This window comes from Schistocerca cancellata, chromosome 3 (assembly GCF_023864275.1).
Source record: "Schistocerca cancellata isolate TAMUIC-IGC-003103 chromosome 3, iqSchCanc2.1, whole genome shotgun sequence".
Taxonomy (NCBI): domain Eukaryota; kingdom Metazoa; phylum Arthropoda; class Insecta; order Orthoptera; family Acrididae; genus Schistocerca; species Schistocerca cancellata.
This window is the reverse complement of record NC_064628.1, coordinates 856,219,035-856,242,741: the sequence shown is the minus strand read 5'-3', so window position 1 is coordinate 856,242,741 and position 23,707 is coordinate 856,219,035. Positions and strand designations below refer to the sequence as shown.

Here is a 23,707-nt window from a genome sequence, read left to right as displayed (position 1 = left end):
AACCAGAGGACCGCGATCGACTCTGGGCACTATGCTGCAGATATTAAGCTCAGCTTGAACTCCGCGTGCGATGCTGGTTGTCTTCACCAAATCAGCCAGCCGCCGGAAGGAACCAAGGATGGCCTCAGAACCCAAGCGGCAGGCGTCATTCGTTCCGACATGTGCTACTATCTGCAGCCGGTCACACCCAGTGCGTTCAATAGCTGCCGGAAGGGCCTCCTCCACATTACGGACGAGACCCCCCGGCAAGCACACCGAGTGCACACTGGCATTCTTCCCCGACCTACCCGCTATTTTCCTGAGGGGCTCCATAACCCGCCTAACGTTGGAGCTCCCTATAACTAATAGGCCCGCCCTCTATGACTGTCGGGACCTTGCCGGAGAATCGGCCACTGGCCCAACAGGCGAGGCATCCTGTGGTGGCTCGGAAACGATGTCATCACCACTAGGAAGCACCCCGTACCTGTTGGAAAGGGATAAGGCAGCTGCCACGCGGCCAGATCCCACCTTCGCCTTTCGGCCACGCACGCGCGAGCCCACCACTGTCCGCCATTCACCCTGGAGTGATGGCTGACCGGTAAGATGCTCACTGCCGGAAGACGCAGCGACATCAGGGGTTCCATGTGATTCCAAGGCCACCGAAGTAGGCATAGGTCTCACCACAGTTGCCCCAACGCCACTACGAGCCGACGCCTGCGCCTCGAGCTCGATGAGCCTAACAGACAAAGCCTCCACCTGCCCCCGAAGAGTGGCCAATTCTCCTTGCGTCCGCTCACAACAACCACAGTCCCTACACATGACTATGTTTACCCTACCCTATACGGTGACAAATTCCCAAGATAATCTTCTGATGAGCTACTCTGATAATCAAGAAACACTCACTGAAATACGAGACGCGAAAACTACGCTAGGTTTTCCCAGAAAAACTATTTAAAAGCTAAGCGCAGCAAATAAGTACAAAAACGCTTTATACAAACAGTACTCGCTGCTGCTGGTGCTCTCGCTCTGGCTGTCACAAGACAACTGCTGATTCAAGTGACTAGTGGCTAACGGCCGCGAAACAAACAAAGACGGTTTTAGGGCGCTTTCTGTTCTAAACGATCAAGAAAACACTAAGAAATCTAACACGAAAACTACGTAAAGTTTTATCAAGAACTGTTAGTTACTATACAGAGCAGATAAACACAAATAGAATCCCTTCCTTAGTGGAAGGTCGTAAACAAAATGCAAAATAAACGCTTTATACAAACAGTACTCGCTGCTGCTGGTGCTCTCGCTCTGGCTGTCACAAGACAGTACAAGTGGAACACGTCCTAACTGGCTAGGTGCCACTGCCAGAGAGTGTATGTTAATTGGAGGTGAAGCCCTTCAGCTGTCTTCAACAGTCAACACATCGTTCCTCTACTATGATCTGCATTGGCTATAGAGAGCGAGGGCAGACTGTCAGCAGGTCACACCCTTAACTAGTATGGATGGTCTCTTAGATCGCTACAGTTTTTTGTCTTGTGATACTTCAAACATCCCTGTGAGGTGAAGTACGCTCTTACATGTACTTTCCTATTGGATGGCAAGTGACACATGCTAGAAATCTGGCATTGTTGCTGCGATTTGTTTCTTATTTTTAGGCCTTGAGAGGACTCATAGATGTGCCATAGTGTTCGGGTGCCTGTTTTTGTCGAAGGTTACAGTTTCTCCATGGTGAGATTAGCTAATCTTCTACATAGCGTTTTCGATGAAAGAGGGATGTGTGTATTCAAGAACGCCTCAGTGAATTGTCAGATGAGGAGTTTGATGAAAGTGATAATGACCCTGATTTCTAGTATTTAGTGATCGCGGACTAATTTGGAGAAGGAAACTGAAGGTCACGAAAAAGTGATACGTGGTGATGACTGAGAAGCGTACTTCTTCGGTAAGAACACAAATATGTTTTCGATGGAGAAAACAGAACTCGCTAATATAAGAACAAGACATCGCAATATTGTCTTGCAGCCACCTCGTCTTCAAAAAATTCCGGAAATCTCGGAGAAAACTTGGTCTTATGGAGATATGAGCCTGAAATGCAGAAATATATTTTTTTTTTTGAGAAACGAAAAACATCAACCCTTTGTTGTCCTTGTTTGACGTAAAAACGAGATATCCGCGTCAACATTGTGGTGTTCCGGTTTGCTTGAAGAATTATGGAGGTTCTGTATGAAACGCATGCAGGCTGAAAGCAATTACAATCCAGTTCAGTTCCTCAGAAGAATACGGAAGGTAATTACTTTATTCTTGATTTTTAAAATAAAAATTTGGCATAATTTCAGCCTTGGTAGTATTATGTGGTGGAATAATCGCCCTAAAGTTGAAATGATATTAGTAAACTCCAAATGATTCCAAAGACAATTTGTCATAATTGAAATGCGTTTTTCAGTACAGTTATGTTGCGAATGTGTAATACTATCTCCCTGATGATAATTGGCGGGTGAATAGAGAGGTAACGATGTGTTGTTATTTCAGTAATACATAAAATTAAAATAAGATGCCAATTTTGATGTATTCTAGTATTCAAATTGTTTTAAATTCTGCTTGTTTAAAAAACGCAAATTTTCATAAAATTTGTTTCCAAGAAGTGTAACAAACGACAGAAAGGTCATGAAAATATAAATTCACCAAAACAGAGGTTTTATACATAAAAAATAAAAAGGCAGTGTGAGAGATCCCTCCATACTAATGGTGGTCTTGTCAGCATTCACAGTATCTATGGGTTAAAATGAACACACAACAGCTGAACCAATGATTTTACGTGGCATGTAGGACACAAATTGTGCTTGAATGATTCAAGGATGTATATTAAGCAAAGTTCGAGATAGTTATTAAGCTGGATCGGCGAATGACACAATTGGCCATAAATAATACCTGTATGATTGCCCGTAGCTTCTATGGGATTTGCGGATGGCAAATAGAATATGGCTCAGTTGAACCTCTGTAATAAATACAACACAGCACACAAGACGCTAAATATCCTACTGAGGAGCAGAAGTAATAGTTATGGTTATCTGTCAAGGCCAACACACTAGTAATTCTATTACTTAGAGCTTGCGTCTCTCCCAGGGAGCAAAAATTTTCATCACCTTGAAGCTGGATGTTTAAAGTATTGCGAGATGGTGTTTATTCGAGGATCTACCATTCAAACTTTAGATAACATATACGATGTATTCCACGTGAAGTTCAGTTACTAAGTAGGGTGACTACAATGAATTTCACGTGAAATTCAGTTACCAAGTACGGTGAGCAGTTTGTTACGCTACCAAAAATTGTTAGTACAGTTATCCAGGACACAACCGACATTGATAACAGTCACTGTTCAGTAATGAAGAGTTGAATGTTAGATTGTTTAGACGAGAATATTACACTTCTCTCTTATTACAGTTCCTGTTAAAGACAATTACACTCCTATGGTTCATTTAAGTGGGCCCATCACATATATGGCTGAGTCCAACAGTAGTTCAGTTCACGGTACTTGTTGATCACACCACGGCTCTATTAAAAAGTGCATTAATGTAGATTACAGATTTCACCTGAAAATAATGACGTATTACAATATCTGAGTTCCGCAGTTAGATGTGCGCTTATTGTTGCGTACAGAATGCACATGACTGTGGGGTGAACCAACACTGAGGTTGCACTCGAACGTAGACATTACTCGAGTACTTTAACACTATCGACTGGCAATTCTGAGTAACGTCCCAGTGCTTACAGACTGGCTTGAGAGAAAACCGTTAGTTTGAAAACTATGTTGTTGTTTTGGTCTTCAGTCCTAATACTGGTTTGATGCAGCTCTCCATGCTACTCTATCCTGTGCAAGCCTCTTCAAAATCCTTCTGAATCTTCTTGCTGTATTCATCTCTTTGTCTCCCTCTACGATCTTTACCCCCACGCTTCCCTCCAGTACTAAATTGGTGATCCCTTGATGTCTCAGGATGTCCCCTACAAAACGACACTATTTTTCTTCTATCTGAGAATCTCCTCAGTTACATATGTGAGTGCCATATTGTCAATTACGGTAAATTTCATGAAATCATTAACTAGTGTATTAACTAATCAATGCTGTAGGTCATATTGTAGTGCGAAATTAAGGCAACAAAACTATGCAGTGTGGTCAGAAACAGTGTGAAGAACTTGTAAGCGTGTTGCAGGGTAGGATGTGCTGAGAAAGAAATAAAAAATTCTCTATGGTGTGCCAAGTCAATTAGCACTGAAGTTAGCCAATTAGGCTGCTGCGCACGCAAATTAAAGTGGCCGACCAGACAACTAGCGTCAGCTGTTCTCAAGGCGTAGACGACAGAACAGGAGAATTCTCAGCCTTTGGCTCGGATTCGATCCTCATTACCATCAAAAGTGCAACTCTTGTATCGCTCCCTTACCCGGCTACAAGAAACCAAACGAAGGACATGTTTTGCAACACCGTTTAATGCAGGCCACATAAATTTGTTGACGCAACAGCCTGGTTGGCTAACTTCAATGCTAATCAACTCGGAAATGGGGAACGAATTCTTTGCTTGCCAATTGTTACTCAGCACCAAATACCCTGCAAGATTCTTACAAGCTTTGCGCATTGTTCCTGATCAATCCGTACAGCTGACGTCCGGAATCTAACAGTAGTTATTACAACATCTGCTCTGTAAAATAGTACTTGCTATGAGCTTTCAAGTTAATTTATATGGAGATAATAAATTGTACATAATTTAAAGTATTTACTGGAACTTGAGAATGCTAATCTTTCAGGTGGTTTAGGTCACGTTTCTCAAATATAATTATTCGCTCGTAGGATTTGGCATGTAACGAACTGTAATACTAACTGGAATTAACTGTAACTTTTAATTAACAATGTCCTAATGAAACCCAATTACAAAAATGTAATCAAAACACTTTAAATGAGTATCTGAATAATTAATTTAAGTAAAATTAAGTCTAAATAGAAGCGTGAGGTTATACTATAGTTATTGCATTTCAACGGATAAATAAATTGGAAATAACATGAAAATATAAAAGTTTGTTATTTATGGGGCTAGAAAAACGTACAGATGGAGAGGATCCATCTGGTACGTCACGACGATATTGCATTTCCAAAGGTACGGGCACTGTGGCAAATACAGCTGTTATGAAATACATGAAATGTATTCACAGTTGTGAATATGGACAACCATCCGATTTATAATGGAGTGGCTCGAAAGCAGACTTTTCGGTTATCGTGAACGGTCCCTTTATTATTAGGCTATCCAAACACGCTTCACGGTCAGACTAAAACTTCCATATGTCGTCAGCCAAGTGTCTACAACGGCCACTTTTACATCCATTACATATATTCCCATACAGAACAGGCATTTTAACTGAAAGTCGTTTGCTCGGTGTCAGTGTACAAATACGGTACTGCAGTTCCCGTGACCATCGGAAGTAAGATGTAATATTCCTTCTGACTTGGATGCATATGAGCAAACGTTTTCACTTGCCACACAACAATGGGCAGATTGTACAGTTCATGCTCCGTAGCAATTGCTTCGGTTTGACATTCTCTAGATACGTGTAGCTAAATGTATAATACTTTTCATATAATTACAGACAATTCAACAAGATCACTATGTAACTCATATATTTCAGTTTCTTGTAATTCATTCTTATCTTTATCATAAACGCATGTTAATACATGAAATTTTGTCACATTTTTACCTGTTTACAGACGATTTTAGGCAGAATAAATTAAGTTGTGTCTATGTTATACCCACCCTCGATTATTGAACAAATAGGTAAATTGGCCAGTGATTTGTGTAATGAATAACACCTTCTTCGGTTACAGACTGTCAGCCAGATCAATGAATACCATCAGGATCGAGAGGTTTTACCAGCTTTCGAGGACATCATGGATGTTATTGGTTCTAGAGGAAAGTTCCAGAAGAGATTAAACACTGTTTTCATTTGCTTTGGCACAATCGTCATTGTGATGAGCGTGCAAATGTACAATTTCGCTATGCAAACTCCTGATCACTGGTGTCACGTCCCTGGCAGAGAGTTCACCAACTTAACTCTTGATGAGTGGAAGAGCGCCACTATCCCCAAGTAAGATATATATTTAGATATAGTCCATGTGATTTTTATCTAACAGAAGCTGAGAAAATGCGATCTCTTAAATCAGTAACAGATATATATCAGTAGGAATGCAATAGTGACTTCCAATCAGATTTGACCTTTGCCTGTCAGGTCGCCTACATGGAGAGACAAATGCATTACGTCATCATATCCTGCCCCCCTCCTAAGCAACGCCCCTCATAAGCCATGCCCCATTCTCCTACCCACACCCTCTCCTCCTCCCTTATTATACTATGCTCCCTTTGCAAACCACACCCCCCTTTTTGGAAATAGGTCAATGAGAGGGTTTCTAAGCCTCACACATATTTAGCTCTCCCAATAACAGCTCAGCATATACCTGTCCAACCACATTTCTTAACTCATCCTTAAGCTATACCTCCCATTTTCTTGGGAATGGGTCACTCAGAGAGTTTCTAAACCAATGCACATGCGTCTCTCCACCACAGCTCAGTATTTTTCTGCTCAGTTACATTCCTCGACTCCTTCTTAAGTCACACACCCCTTCTTTCGAAAAGCCCATTGCAATGGGAGGTACTTAACATTATTCTCGTCCAGTAGTGTTAGCAATTGCATAATGTATGCATGGCGTCGAACATATCTGCACCATTCCTAATGTTAGTCCATTTGCTGTACTCTAAGGCCCTAAAATGGTGAAACATAATTACATAAAGAATTTGAAAAGGTATTATTGGCTTAATTTGATGTATTTTCTGATTTCGATAAGGCTGTTGCGAGTAGTTTGTGCATTAAAATTTGTCTATTGAACATTCGCAATTTTCTAATGACCTTTATCTCGTAATTGGAAGTTTTACAGAAAAAAGACATGAAGTTAGAGCTAGTTCCACAGCAAAATCAATAACTTATTTTTGTTTAGCTATATTTGGAAGTATTTGTAAGCGGAACTTAAAAACATTTTTGCTCACTTGCTGTGAACTATAATTTTGAGTTCTTAAACCACTCTATTCTAAGCAAAAGGAGCTGAATTTTGATGATGCGATGTGGGGGCTGCATCCGTCATTCCAAATAATGTTCAAGGTTTGGTGGGTACAAAAAACGAAGTCTCATCACCTGAAATTTGTAAAAGTTTTTCGGGAACGGTTCACCTTGGCTTACCTTATTCGAACATTGTTTTCCCCCAAAACTTACCAAGGTTAGAGTAAAGTCTACAAAAAAGCCATGGATTACTCCAAGAATAGGGGTATCTTGTAAAACAAAAAGAAAACTGTATCTGTCAATCCGAAACAGTTCCGATGTTGATGCTATACCACATTACAAGAAATACTGCAAAATATTAAAGACTGTAATACGGATTTCAAAGCAAATATATTACAAGGAAAAGATAGTCATATCAGATAACAAAATAAAGACAATATGGGATATAGTGAAGGAGGAGACCGGTAGAACGAGACATGAAGAGGGACAAATAGCATTAAGAGTAAATCATACATTGGTGACAGATATGTATAGTGTTGCAGAACTTTTTAATAAACATTTTATAACTGTTACCGAAAAGATGGGGTTGTCAGGTTTGGTAGATGCTGCTATGGAATACCTCAGACCAGAAATTTCAAGCAACTTCCATAATATGAATTTGACCCTCACTACCCCAACAGAAATAATGTCCATCATAAAATCTTTAAAATCAAAAACATCTAGTGGGTATGATGAAATATCAACAAAGTTAATTAAAGAATGTGATTCTGAGCTATGTAACATATTAAGCTATCTGTGTAAGCAGTCATTTATCAGTGGAATATTTCCTGAATGCCTGAAATATGCTGAAGTTAAGCCACTGTTTAAGAAGGGAGATAAAGAAATAGCATCAAATTTCCGTCCAATTTCACTGTTGCCAGCATTCTCAAAAATTTTTGAAAAAGTAATGTACAGTCAGCTTTATAACCATCTTATCTCGAATAACATACTGTCAAAGTCACAGTTTGGATTTCTAAAAGGTTCTGATATTGACAAGGCTATCTACACTTAAGGTGAAAATGTACTTAATTCATTAGACAAAAAATTGCAGGCAACTGGTATATTTTGTGATCTGTCAAAGGCATTTGACTGTGTAAATCACAATATCCTTTTAAGTAAATTAGAGTATTAAGGTATAACAGGAAATCCTGCAAAATGGTTCAAATCTTATATCTCTGGCAGGAAACAAAGGGTGTTTTTAGGAAAGAGACATGTATCAAGCTATCAGGCATCATCCAACTGGGAACCAATTACATGTGGGGTCCCACAAGGCTCCATTTTAGGGCCCTTACTTTTTCTTGTGTATATCAATGACCTTTCATTAGTAACATTACCAGATGCCAAGTTCGTTTTGTTTGCTGATGATACAAACATTGCAATAAATAGCAAATCAAGCGTAGTCTTAGAAAGATCAGCTAATAAAATATTTGTGGACATTAATCACTGGTTCCTAGCGAATTCTTTGTCACTAAACTTTGAAAAAACACACTACATGCAGTTCAGAACTTGTAAGGGGTGTCCCACGAGTATATGTCTAACATACGATGTCAAGAAGATAGAAGAAGTGGACAGTGTTAAATTCTTGGTATTACAGCTTGATAATAAATTCAGCTGCTGAAGTGTCTTAACAAATCTCTGTTCGCAATGCAAATTTTGTCAGAGATAGGGGAGATAAAAATGAAAAAGCTGGCATACTATGCTTACTTTCATTCCATAATATCATATGGGATTATTTTTTGGGGTAATTCATCAAGCCAAGCTGAGGTTTTCTGGGCACAAAAACGTGCAGTAAGAGTTATATGTGGTGTTAACTCAAGAACATCCTGTAGAAGCATGTTTAGGGAACTAGTAATACTAACTACTGCTTCTCAATATATTTATTCCTTAACGAAATTTGTCATTAAAAATATATCACTTTTTCAAACCCACAGCTCAATTCATGGAATGTGTTCATTGTAAGTGTGTGTGTGTGTGTGTACGTGTGTGTGTGTGTTTAAGTACAATCTAACTTCTGCACCTATTCAGTGCATTAATGTGTTCATTTTAAATAAGATTTATATTAGTTGTATTGCATTTTATTACCTTATAAATAAATAAAAACTTTTTATTTTAATTTCAGTGCATTAGTATTTGTAAATTGACTTTCATGTATTGTTCATTAAAAAATGACGATCATTCCACTTGGGACCCGTGGAATGGTACATTAGCTTATTTGTTTTAGTTGTAAATATTTGTCATGTATTGTTTTTCAAAAGGCTCTGAGCACTATATTGTTGTTTTTCCGACATGTTCCACATCCTGGAGAACCTCCTCTCTACAGATCAATTGGAATGAAAGTAAATCCAATGTAATCTTACAAAGCACCATTTTGGGAGGGATGGATGGGCGGTAATGATAATACAGTACGTTGTGCACAAGAAAAATACACCTGACGTTATGGACTGGCTAATATAGCTTTTAATTCCTTTAGATTTTAGGTGTACTGGATATTATGTTCCACTGCGATCACAAAAACAAAATTTCATCGCCTAACGTTGTGTTACAAGTTTTTTGTTGTGTAGACGATAGTGGGTAATGTTCTACATTGGAAAAACTGTAACTGTCGTTTTCTGGCGAATATGAGTTCTTATTCTCATTTTGTTGGTTTTTCCTGTGGAGCCTAGAAAGGTGAAATATTATTATTTACTATTAGGACTTTCGAGAGATAGCAGCATCTGTTATTGCAAATAATGCTCAAGAAACAGTGGATACAATAAACGAACTATCATCAACTGACGTTTTTAAAAATTTTTTGGTAATGGTTCCCATTACCAAACACCATTTTCGCGTAAACGATTGCAGGCTTTCAAACAACTACTCACCCTCCGACTCAACGTTGAAATCTTTAAAGTTTGGGCTGGTTTCGTTGTCTATGGGCTGGGATACGTAGTTGCCGCATTACAGGCGAAATACTGCTGAGTCTACAGTATACGATAAGAATGCACACATGAATCGAATGGTCAAAGGTTTCTATCACTCGGCAGTTGCGAATTATGAAAGTAACATGTAAATTTATAAATGAAAGATTGCAATTAAATAGAATCTGCAGGTACTATCTTAACGACTTTAATTGATGAGTACGATAGTAGAAGTACTTTTGAGAATGTGGTATATTTCTGCGAAACACTTACTGGTGTCGATGGTCCAGCAGTTAAATAAAATATAGGTTGAATAACAGGGAAACAATAGATTCCTACAGGGCGTAATTAGTTATGAACAACAACACAGCTCGCGAGACATTCACTTCTAAACGCACACTACGTCTTCACTGTAGAAGTCACGGAATTCTCACAAGTGCACAAATCGGCACTCCGAAGTTTCTCTATCTGCCGCAACCACGCGCAAACTGCTCCGCTGTCCAAGTCTTTCCACCGACCGTGCGTCCGTCGCGCTGTACTGTCCGCATCCAGCACTCACTCCCGTGTGTTCTGTCCCGTACTGTCCACAACCGCCCCGTGTCCTCTCCGGAGATTCGCTTCCATCCAGTCTCCCGATTCACGACCGCTCTAATTTGCTAGCGTCCTCGCGCCATATCTTCATGCCAACGCACAGTCACAATCATAATGAAACATATACCAAATACTGGATTTACATTTAAATAACTTGAAATTAAATAAATATTCCTATGGCTGGACCACAAACACGCCCTGACACACATGATTAAATACATAAACAATTAAATAAATATATATCAAAAGAAAAGAAGCAAAAGGTAAGCCAAGAGCCTAATGTCTCTGTGCTTTCTAAAACACAGTAAATATTTAACCAATTTTTTCATGAATAGTATAGATCGGTTATAAACAAAGACATAGATGAATAAATATATTTATAAGCATGCTGCTACTGTTTTTTTCGTGTAACTGTGGATTCCTCGACTTGCGCCATAGGGTGGTGGGGTTTCGGGTTCCGCTGGATAGGTCAGGAGTCCACTACACGCAACAAGCGGCTACACGGGTAGCAGGGGTTGTGTGGCGTGGGCTGGGCGGTTTTTTAGGTTAGATGGCCTTGGGCAAGTGCAGAAAGGGCAACAGCCTCAAAGGGTGCGGGGCAAAGTCAGGACATGCGGGGACCAAGCAGCAATCGGTATTGTAATTTTAAACTGTCGAAGCTGCGTTGGTGAAGTACCGGAACTTCAAGCGCTGATAGAAAGCACCGAAGCTGAAATCGTTATAGGTACAGAAAGCTGGCTGAAGCCAGAGATAAATTCTGCCGAAATTTTTACAAAGGCACAGACGGTGTTTAGAAAGGATAGATTGCATGCAACCGGTGGTGGAGTGTTCATCGCTGTTAGTAGTAGTTTATCCTGTAGTGAAGTAGAAGTGGATAGTTCCTGTGAATTATTATGGGTGGAGGTTACACTCAACAACCGAGCTAGGTTAATAATTGGCTCCTTTTACCGACCCCCCCCCCCCCCCCCGACTCAGCAGCATTAGTGGCAGAACAACTGAGAGAAAATTTGGAATACATTTCACATAAATTTTCTCAGCATGTTATGGTCTTAGGTGGAGATTTCAATTTACCAGATATAGACTGGGACACTCAGATGTTTAGGACGGGTGGTAGGGACAGAGCATCGAGTGACATTATACTGAGTGCACTATCCGAAAATTACCTCGAGCAATTAAACAGAGAACCGACTCGTGGAGATAACATCTTGGACCTACTGATAACAAACAGACCCGAACTTTTCGACTCTGTAAGTGCAGAACAGGGAATCAGTGATCATAAGGCCGTTGCAGCATCCCTGAATATGGAAGTTAATAGGAATATAAAAAAAGGGAGGAAGGTTTATCTGTTTAGCAAGAGTAATAGAAGGCAGATTTCAAACTACCTAACAGATCAAAACGAAAATTTCTGTTCCGACACTGACAATGTTGAGTGTTAATGGAAAAAGTTCAAGGCAATCGTAAAATGCGTTTTAGACAGGTACGTGCCGAGTAAAACTGTGAGGGACGGGAAAAACCCACCGTGGTACAACAACAAAGTTAGGAAACTACTGCGAAAGCAAAGAGAGCTTCACTGCAAGTTTAAACGCAGCCAAAACCTCTCTGACAAACAGAAGCTAAACGATGTCAAAGTTAGCGTAAGGAGGGCTATGCGTGAAGCGTTCAGTGAATTCGAAAGTAAGATACTAGGTACCGACTTGACAGAAAATCCTAGGAAGTTCTGGTCTTACGTTAAATCAGTAAGTGGCTCGAAACATCATGTCCAGACACTCCGGGATGATGATGGCATTGAAACAGAGGATGACAAGCGTAAAGCTGAAATTCTAAACACCTTTTTCCAAAGCTGTTTCACAGAGGAAGACCGCACTGCAGTTCCTTCTCTAAATCCTCGCACAAACGAAAAAATGGCTGACATCGAAATAAGTGTCCAAGGAATAGAAAAGCAACTGGAATCACTCAACAGAGGAAAGTCCACTGGATCTGATGGGATACCAATTCGATTCTACACAGAGTACGCGAAAGAACTTGCCCCCCTTCTAACAGCCGTGTACCGCAAGTCTCTAGAGGAACAGAAGGTTCCAAATGATTGGAAAAGAGCACAGGTAGTCCCAGTCTTCAAGAAGGGTCGTCGAGCAGATGCGCAAAACTATAGACCTATATCTCTGACGTCGATCTGTTGTAGAATTTTAGAACATGTGGTTTGCTCGAGTATCATGTCGTTTTTGGAAAATCAGAATCTACTATGTAGGAATCAACATGGATTCCGGAAACAGCGATCGTGTGAAACCCAACTCGCTTTATTTGTTCATGAGACCCAGAAAATATTAGATACAGGCTCCCAGGTAGATGCTATTTTTCTTGACTTCCGGAAGGCGTTCGATACAGTTCCGCACTGTCGCCTGATAAACAAAGTAAGAGCCTACGGAATATCAGACCAGCTGTGTGGCTGGATTCAAGAGTTTTTAGCAAACAGAACACAGCATGTTGTTATCAACGGAGAGACGTCTACTGACATTAAAGTAACCTCTGGCGTGCCACAGGGGAGTGTTATGGGACCATTGCTTTTCACAATATATATAAATGACCTAGTAGGTAGTGTCGGAAGTTCCATGCGGCTTTTCGCGGATGATGCTGTAGTATACAGAGAAGTTGCAGCATTAGAAAATTGTAGCGAAATGCAGGAAGATCTGCAGCGGATAGGCACTTGGTGCAGGGAGTGGCAACTGACCCTTAACATAGACAAATGTAATGTATTGAGAATACATAGAAAGAAGGATCCTTTATTGTATGATTATATGATAGCGGAACAAACACTGGTAGCAGTTACTTCTGTAAAATATCTGGGAGTATGCGTGCGGAACGATTTGAAGTGGAATGATCATATAAAATTAATTGTTGGTAAGGCGGGTACCAGGTTGAGGTTCATTGGGAGAGTCCTTAGAAAATGATCAACAAAGGAGGTGGCTTACAAAACACTCGTTCGACCTATACTTGAGTATTGCTCATCAGTGTGGGATCCGTACCAGATCGGGTTGACGGAGGAGATAGAGAACATCCAAAGGAGAGCGGCGCGTTTCGTCACAGGGTTATTTGGTAACCGTGATAGCGTTACGGAGATGTTTAACAAACTCAAGTGGCAGACTCTGCAAGAGAGGCGCTCTGCATCGCGGTGTAGCTTGCTCGCCAAGTTTCGAGAGGGTGCGTTTCTGGATGAGGTATCGAATATATTGCTTCCCCCTACTTATACCTCCCGAGGAGATCACGAATGTAAAATTAGAGAGATTAGAGCGCGCACAGAGGCTTTCAGCCCGCGAACCATACGCGACTGGAACAGGAAAGGGAGATAATGACAGTGGCACGTAAAGTGCCCTCCGCCACACACCGTTGGGTGGCTTGCGGAGTATAAATGTAGATGTAGATGTAGTACTTATGGCCTGACGCTATCGATAATAATCGGCTGCTTTGACCTCCATTAACTCATGTACTATTCAAGTTACATGCCTGAAATTAATACCAAATTAGGTTTACACTAATAGCTTTCTAAAGATATGGCGATCGACAAAATCGGATGAAGCGTTTACATTTTGGAAATTCTTTGCTGGGTGTTACTTGTATAATTCATCGTCAGATACTAATCTTTAAACTAATAAGGATAGTGGAAATCTGATTACAGCATCATAATCGTCGTTCAAATAATAGTAATGTACATGTTTCTTCTTGAGGTATCATGATTCATCTGTCTACTATTAATTTCTATACGAACTGTGAAATGCCTGCCATTATTTAAAATATCGGGGCGCCAATGTTTCGAGTCTGCAGTAGGTGTAGAGTGGTGGGCAAATAAGGGAAACAACTCTTCGAATCCTTACGTCTTTTGGGGCAGCAACTTACATTCATGAGGGGCACCAATTGGCAGTAATGGTTCTGACAGGAAAGCTTTAAGTGATAGTGCTGCTCATGACACAGAAGTGTAACAGAAGACAATGCACGGTCAGCTCGGACTCTCTGCCGCCATTAAGCTACATCTTGCCAGCTACAAGGTACTGTAGATTACCTGAAAACTCTACCCAATATACATCTTGGAAGGCAAAATTAAACAGACGTACGGACACAGATAATTCTGTCCACAGGTGTCACCTTTCTTTTTTTTTCGATATATTCCACACCTCAGCCATCTAAAAATATTACTAACATGACTAGTAGATATCAAAATTAATTAAAAAAGCAACGCTTAAGAATCTACAACCGATGCAGTTCACGGGTGTCTTTCCCACTGTCTTACACACCAAATGCGCGCAACAATGTGACCAAAGCAACGAATTAAAATTTCACACCTACCAAATAAACTGTTCTACCTATGAAATAAAGATCGCTAACGAGGCAGAAACAACCGCTTCCTAATGAAAGTGTCACGACTTACTCATTGCCTTCATTGATACCATAAAATAAAGTTACGTAACAGTCTGTTTTCTGTTATCTCGTACCTGTTGCACCTGTTTTTTTTTTTTTTGGTCACACTTTAATTTTCTCTAACAAGAACCCCTTTAGTGCGAGGTCGCAGGTTAAATCTTTGGTAAGACTAATTTGAAAGTCTTATGTCAATAATTATGACGTGACAAATAGTGGCAGCTAATGACTCACCGTGTACATCAGGAGGATCACATAAAATTACTCTCCAGAAGTTGCAGAGATCAACCTTCTATGGGATGTATGTATTACACTTCACAAAAAGGACACCGTCGACATTCAAGAAATTGTCAGAACAAATCATTAACTTGCACCATGAACACAGAATGGAAAATGGCGTTCCACGATCACAAATGTTCACATCATCAAGATCGAACCGGACTGCTTGGGAGTTACAAACCATGGACGACGTCCAGAAAGGAATGCATATAGAATCATACTGGTGTTACAGGGTGATGAGAACTGATGGAATGTAATGGTATGTAATCGAATGCGAAACTGTCTGCCTTACAGCTTATGTGAAACTGGCTAAACTTTAATGCATAGTTAGACATAGTGCGATAATATGTGGTTCAGGCACGGAAAAAAAACAAACATCCAGAGGCTGAATTTGTCACGTTGTTCCAGGTGGTGTGATCTGCAATGTCACGCACTTTTCAGGAGTGATAGTATGCCTTAAAGAAGTATGATTCTTATACAGAGACCAAGAATCAAGCAGAAGCAAGTTATTTTGATCAGCTATGGCCCAAAAGTAGTACTCATACAGTAGATGTATTTTCCTTAAGCCCATTTTCCCACTCTTGCTTGCTGTGACCTAAATATTCACTACTGCCCTTCCAAGATCACCCACATGAGGAGGAATCGTATGTGCCAGAGCACCTCAAATTCTCGAAGCACAGTAAATAACTTTCCAGCAAATTTATCATCCACATTAACAGACACAAAAATTGTATACAAAATGCAAGGCTTTGATGTTCGTTGATACTGATACAACTCCCTTGGTGCCTCTAATTTCCAGGGTTCCTTTCAAATGCATTTCCTCTTCAAATCCCGATTTGTCGAAACTGGGAAAAAATTCCTTACTGAATGAAGTATGATGTTTGTTTACCTCATCTATAAATTTCTGGGCCGATTCCACATCGTCAAGTTGATTGTTTGAAATTCCGTCATATTACGTCTTCCAGTTCCGCGGCACAATTTGAAATTACGCAGCGAACCACTGCTTCCCTTAAAATCACTGTAATATAAGTCCACGGAAATTTGGTGTGGATAACCTAGTATGTTACCGTCAGGCATATTTTGTAAATTTCGTCGAGCATCCTTGAAACGCTCAAATATCTGTTTTTGTTTTTGTAACAAGTGCGCCTTGTCCTCTTGAATATCCGTTGTTTTTCTTACACACTACCCGGTTCTACTGCTGCACGCTTACTCGAAATCTATTCATAATTGTTTTTTTTAATATGCTGTGGATGATTTTTCAAATATGTAAATATGTTTTAGTACCCGGCATTCGTTGGACAACGATTGTCCTTTATTGCGTTTCACTATAGACGGGATTTGTTGCTCTCTGTCCAAGGGATGATTAACTACATCGCTCGATACCTGTTTCAGTATCACTTTCACTTGTTAAGCATGTATATGAAGATCGTATCTGTTCTTTCGGACACGTCCGAAACGACAGATACCATCTTCATATAGTTAAGGCTAACCGGTCGTTTACCTTCTTCTGTGCTGGATGCACACGCATTGCCCGAACTCTTGCGGGACTCGGTAAGATTGTCTGCCGCGAGTAATGAGTGTAGTGGGCAGGTGCACTACGAATGTAGTGTGTGGACATTAAGTTGGGCATGTGGGTCTCACGGGAAGCATGGAGGGGTTAATCCCTGCAGTCGCACTATTCTCCGTGCCCTCGGTAGCTCAGATGGACAGGGCGTCTGCCATGTAAGCAGAAGATCCAGGGTTCGAGTCCCGGTCGGGGCACACATTTTCAACTGTCCCCGTTCATGTATATCAACGCCTGTCGACACGTTAACGTCTTGATTTAATTATCATTTCATGTTAAGCATGTACCTTCATCACTGTACTCCTCATGTACATTGTCCACACAGGCGAGCGTATACGACACGACACAAACCGCTGACTCATCTCGCAGAAGCGCTAATTTTCATAAGCGTCTTCCTGCTCAGGCTGTGAAATTCGTTGTGTTCCTCTCTGACGAAATGTCGATAACTTCTGTTGTAGATACAATGGAATATTTGCGTTGTGCGTCGTCCCCATTGCTCTGTTCTGTATTAACACCACTAGCACAGTAGCGCGATTGTGAATTACTCGTCAACTAAGCAGTTCAAATACGCCCCGTAACCTCATGCTGTGCTCACCAGTGGATGCTTCCAGTCCCGCCACCTGGTCCATTAGATGGCTATATTTTGGTTGCATGGAAGACTCTGTATGAGGTACAAAATGCTGTAAAAACATTATTGGCTTTTTGTGACCTAGCATTCAGAGGGATTCTTGTAAGAATTGTAATTGAAAGTAGAGATGAAAAATTCTAGTTTAACACTCGAATAACTTACGTGTTTACTGCCAGATGGCGTCGTCGACCACCGCCCATATTTCGATAGGAGCACACCCTGCCATTCTCAAGGCACAACTGCACGGAGGAAGCAATGTGCAAGGGAATTTAACACCTCGGTTCACAGAGGAGAAACAAGGAAGATACTACACACAGAACAAGTAACAGCAGAGTCAACACACAGCCAAAGACAACCAATATCAGAAATATCGATAGTGACTAAATCTACAGGTCAGGTTGCACTAATTGTATCCCTCTATTGTTTTGATGAGAGAGAGCCGGATTCCAAGTAGCATTTAAAGAAAATCCACCATCTCTGTTTATAAGGATGCTTGATAGTTTGATTTCAACAGCTTCCTTAATAACACTATCCCAATAGCTGGACGTGCAAGCCAGAATCTCCGTGTCGTTGTATTTCATAGGATGACTGGTGTCAAGGCAATGTTCTGCAATAGCGGATTTGCTCGGGTGTTGTGAGCGTGTGTGACCCTTATGTTCAATACACCGGTCTTGCAACGTCCCGATTGTCTGATCAATATATGACATGCCACAACTGCAAGGAATACGATAGACACCAGCCGTACGCAAACCAAGATCATCTTTTACGGACGCCAACAGGGCCGTAATCTTAGAAGGTGGTCGAAAAATGCATTTCACATCATATTTCCGCAAAATACGGCCAATCCTGTTGGAAATGCTTCCTGCTTAATGCAAAAAGGCCGTAGACTTAGGTGCCACTTCGTTGCTATCGTCACTTACCCGTTGCATAGAAGGCTGATAGCGCAACGCACGTTTGATGTGCCTCTCACTATAACCATTCTGACGAAACGTGACTTCGAGATGTGATAGCTCAGCTGCCAAACTATCAGAGTCTGAGATACCTTGGGCCCTGTGAACCAAGGTACGAAGTACTCCTTCACATTGAGTTGGATGGTGACAACTATCAGCTCGCAGATACAAGTCAGTGTGAGTAGGCTTCCTATAAACAGAACGTCTCAACGTACCATCAGTCTTCCTTCTGACCAACACATCAAGGAAGGGAAGGCATCCATTCTTTTCCACCTCCATAGTGAACTGAATATTTGGGTGGATTGAATTCAGGTGTTGCAAAAACCGGTTTAAATTCTCACTACCATAAGGCCAAACAACAAAAGTATCGTCTACATATCTGAAAAACACACAGGTTTCAAGGTCGCTGACTCCAATGCACGTTCCTTAAAGTCCTCCATAAACAAACTGACCACAATAGGTTTAACACTGTCCAATTAAAACTATAGTTCCAAGGTCTGAGAGTCCCCAATTGCTTTCGTTAATCAATGTTCAAGGGTGCTCACCTAGTCATGGCACTGGCCAGTGTGACGCACTTTGTGTGATGGTTGATGGCAGCAATGTGTATGTGGGTTGTGTGGACCTGACGTAGCTAACAGGAAAAGAATTGAAGCGGAAAATGACACAGACGTCGTTGCCAGGATCCTCAGGCAGAACAGCTCTTGGCAGGCTGCTTTGACATATAGTTTTCAGGTGGTCCTCATGGACGTCAGCGCTGTGCACCATACAACTGGGCACCAGGATTCCTGGTAACAAGTGGCTGATACGGCGACAAGCACACAGCGTCTGCAGGATGATGGCAAGTTGAAAGTGCTGCTACAAGGGCGGCACAAAGGGCTGCAGTATATGAGTCGCATGGCTACAGGTTACAGTGGGCTGGTGTGGCCATCGCGAGGCTAGCACCATTTTGTCGACAGGTTGGTAACGGAACGAGGCTAGTGGAGTATATGACTAAGAGGCAGTAAGCAACATGATCTGCAGCAGGGGCATATACAGCAGATGAGCCGCTTTGCTACAGGTTGCTGCAGCCTGGTGTAGCCATGACAAAGGTGGCCTGATGATGGTGATGGTCCAGCTACAGAATAAGGTTGGTGGCGTGAAATGGGGCACATGAGTAAGTGGCATCAAGCAGCATGGTCCACAGCAAAGACAACTATAACAGATGGGCTGCATGGATTCAGATTTCAAAGGGCTGGTGCAACCATGGCGAGCAAAGTGCGATGGTGGCGATGGAGGGGGAATGGCATGAGGTTGGTAGCGTGAAACGGGCACATGTGTGAGTGGCTTGAGACAGCATGGTCTACGGCACAGACAGCTAGAGCAGATGGGCCACATGGCTGGAGGTCGCCATGGCGAGGAGACCACGATGCTGGCAGCACTGTGGCTGGCAGCTAAGCCATGCACTGATAAGCAGCTTGCCACGGTGGGACCGGCATGTCAAGCAGGCAGGCAGGTGTTGAGGGGTGCTGGTGGTTGACCTGCAGCCAATGGGGCATTCCTCTGGCCAGCAGCATGCCGTAACAATCAGTCACAGTGCACTGATGCGCTCTGCCCTCCAGTGGAGGCACTGGCAAGCAGCACACTTCCACGATGACAGTAGGTGACGGGCTTGTGCTCAGCTCACACACAGCAGTGTGGCTGCAAGTTAGACTCTACCCCAGGCATACTGGAATGCGCTAACGAGGTGCATCTCAGCCTACACAGAAAGACATGACCACTAAACTCCTGGCTTGCACAGAGTAACAGCAACAACTATAACTGGCCACAAAGTTTAGAATTTGAACCAAAATTTCATGGTCATCCGCCATACTGAAAAATGGGTGAGATTCTGATTCTGACACCAGATTTGCAGGATGCAGAACAGGAGCATCAGAAGGCAGGTGCGGAAATAAGAGATTTAAATGAAGAATACTTGATCTGTAGTCTTGGTTCTCAGAATATGGGAAAGGCATCCCTTGGGGCACAGATAAAGGTTGATTACCAGTCTAGGTGTCTGGACAAAGAGATGAACTAAGTAGGTTGCGGGACAGGTGTTGGTTTAGTTTTGTGAGAGTGGTGGCTGGTCCTGGTGAGCAGGACGATGTGTGGACGGCAGGAGTTGTCCGTTCTTGCCGAAGTCAGTATCACAAGAGAGAGTTGCAGCTGTGCTTTTCCCATCAAGACTCTCCAGCAACCACAGACATGACCCCCATATTCATGTCCCCCATTGGCTAAACGGTGGCATGGGTACGCTGGTTTATCGTGCAGAGACGCCGTTGTGGGTCGTGTGATGTTGACTTTAGTAGCTTCCTCTTAAATGAATTGCTTCTGTCCTGAGGAACAAGTTTGAGTGGCAGATAGGCATAGTTGAAATTATAATGCAATTGAACTTGAGCCGGCCGGTGTGACCGAGCGGTTCTATGCGCTTCAGTCTGGAGCTGCGCGACTGCTACGGTCGCAGGTTCGAATCCTGCCTCAGGCATGGATGTGTGTGATGTCCTTAGGTTAGTTAGGTTTAAATAGTTTTAAGTTCTAGGGGACTGATGACCTAAGCTGTTAAGTCCCATAGTGTTCACAGCCATTTGAGAACTTGGAAGACTCAAAGAAAAATAAAATATAAAATTTTGCATGAAATTTCCTTAATATCTGAAATAGGCTGGCCATTCTGTACTGAAATTAGGCGACAGTGTGCGAAAGAACTTGAACTAAACGAAAAACTATACAATCTGCACGTGTACTTCTGTCCCTCTTCCTCTCTCTCTCTCTCTATTTCTGTCTGTGTGTCTGTCTGTCTGTCTCTCTATCCCCCTTCCTGCATCTCCCTTCTCTCTCACTCTCTCTGTCTTACACACACACACACACACACACACACACACACACACAGTTTAAACTTTACACACAAATTTTACTCAAGAATAATAAATATCACTGAAATGCAACTGAGTGAATTGGAAATATAACTGTCACAGACAAATTTCTTAAATATAAAGTTAACAGTAACAAAATAACAAATGCAAACATTAGTTATATTTTAGGATCAGAAGGAAAAATGCAGTATCAGTAACAGACTAATAATCGAACTGATAGTAAAATGAGTAAACGATTTAATCAAAAACAAGAAAACTGAGAGAAACATACAGAAAAGTAACAGGCAAGCACATTAGAGAAACAAAACTATAGGAAGGGATTAGGGAGGGTAAGTCATAATTAGAAAACTGGCAGGATTTACACTGTAATGATCACGGATTTACAGTAATATATGAATGAAACAAATACGAATCATAAGAAAAAATATTGTTGAAGAATTAAAGTTGGTCGAACTATTGGCCGTCAAAAATTTACTCACGAAAAAGAAAAAAAGTCGTCAGCAGAGAAGCCAGACACAAAGTACATAAAGAAAATACCCCCATGAGATCAGTTAACAGTTTCAAGAATGCTGCCACCTGCTACATGGAAAAGTTCACACATTAACACTTTTACCAGTATTGAATAGCGTAGAAAAAGGAAGTATATAAAGTTCCTTCGCATCAACATAAAATAAATGATAAACAGATCGGAATAGAACAGCTCACAATCCCAGAAATCCCACAAATCCAAAATACCGCTACAGATCAACTAATATGAATCATGAATTTGATCACAGAGCAAAAGAACAGTCAATATGACAAATCATATGCTTACAGTGGAATGGAAACTTGTGTAGAACATAGCTGGAATTGGGTCGGCCTGGTGGTTGTGCAGCCTGAAACGTCCCCTTTGAACATTTATACAAGACTGTGCTTAAATTGACACACAATATTTTTTAGCGCAACGCAATCTGACTTTCAAAAATCGCTACAAAAGAATGGCCCTGACTAACATTAACCTATACCTTTCACAAATCACTTACCTCACAAAAATCTTCGTTACTCGAACTACTGCAATACGGCGAGCGCCACTACTGCCAGCTAAATAAAAGATTCAAACTACGGAAGGCACTAACTACTGATAGGCATAGTTAGCAAATGAAAGATTTTAATAGAGAACAAACAATGTATTTACCTTAATAATCATAATATAATCATAATATGTATGCCATCACAGCACAGCCAGTGATTTTTCATACAGAGCGCTACGTGGCGTAACGAATAAGAAAACCTAAAAGCCTACTTACGTAGCCCCCATGCTCCCCACAAAAAATTTTACAAATTGTGTTGGGCAGTGGCCAATAATGATCTGATAAAATTTTTCATAATTACAATAACAAAGATATCAAATGCACACACTTATTGATACAATGTTGGTCAAAAGCTAAAATTTTCTCACAGTCCATAAAGACAGTCCAGATTGTTCATCACTGTAAAACTGCAGTGTTTTTCTCAAAGTCTGAGCAGTAAAAGAAAATGCACATGGAAGTAGTGGATTTCCATGGAGTCTTGAAGAAGTAGTGATGTCCTTCCAACAGAAAGACAGTGCTGACTCTTGACATGCTGACAGGTAATGGGCCACAACAGAACAAACCCACAGTAGAGTCATTCGACGTTTTGAAGAATATTGGTAGGTAGGTCATCACAGAGCAGACCCACTGTAGTCCTGGTAGAGAGTATGGTATTGGTGGGCCACCTGAGGTGCAGGCCCACTGCAGTCCTTGTAGAAATAATGGTATTGGTGGGCCATCAAAGATGCAGACCCACTGCCGACCGCGGTGGCCACGTGGTTTAGGCGCTGCAGTCTGGAACTGCGCGATTGCTACGGTCGCAGGTTCGAATCCTGCCTCGGGCATGGATGTGTGTGATGTCCTTAGGTTACTTAGGTTTAAGTAATTCTAAGTTCTAGGGGACTGATGACCTCAGATGTTAAGTCCCATAGTGCTCAGTGCCATTTGAAGCATTTGAACCGTTTGCAGACCCACTGTAGTCCATGTAGAAATAATGGTATTGGTGGGTCATCAAAGATGCAGACCCACTGTAGTCCTTATAGAGACAGCCAGCAGCCATCTGTTGCGACTGTGCAGGTGCACATTCACCATCGAATAGTCTTGCGGAAAATATAGCAAGTCCATAACCACCACTTGTGCACTCACAAAGTTTTTGGAATTGTCCTTAGAACCAGCAATGCTGTTATCCAGTCCCTTGCAGAATTATTAACACACGTGCAAACACTAACAGTCCCTACTTCTCACATATTGTCCATATACTATGACCAACAAACATGTGCAGTGAAATGTAACTTACAAGTTACTTAATTTGATGAACTGGTGTCAATTACAATTTTATAACATAAGAATACAATTACAAAGGTA

The 23,707-nt window shown here is 41.4% G+C and overlaps 1 protein-coding gene and 1 non-coding gene across 2 annotated transcripts in view; both read left to right on the top strand.

Annotated features, from left to right (window-relative positions):
- Window positions 1–6,004: 6,004 nt before the first annotated feature.
- Window positions 6,005–23,707, top strand: part of LOC126176610 (solute carrier family 22 member 7-like) — a 158,346-nt gene continuing 140,643 nt past the window's right edge. The window contains exon 1 of the mRNA XM_049923770.1: window positions 6,005–6,093. Within this exon, the coding sequence (XP_049779727.1) occupies window positions 6,005–6,093 (89 nt within the window). The remainder of the gene's footprint in view (window positions 6,094–23,707) is intronic.
- On the top strand, window positions 16,953–17,027 carry Trnat-ugu (transfer RNA threonine (anticodon UGU)). The gene has a single exon. It is a non-coding gene; the product is annotated as a tRNA-Thr (tRNA).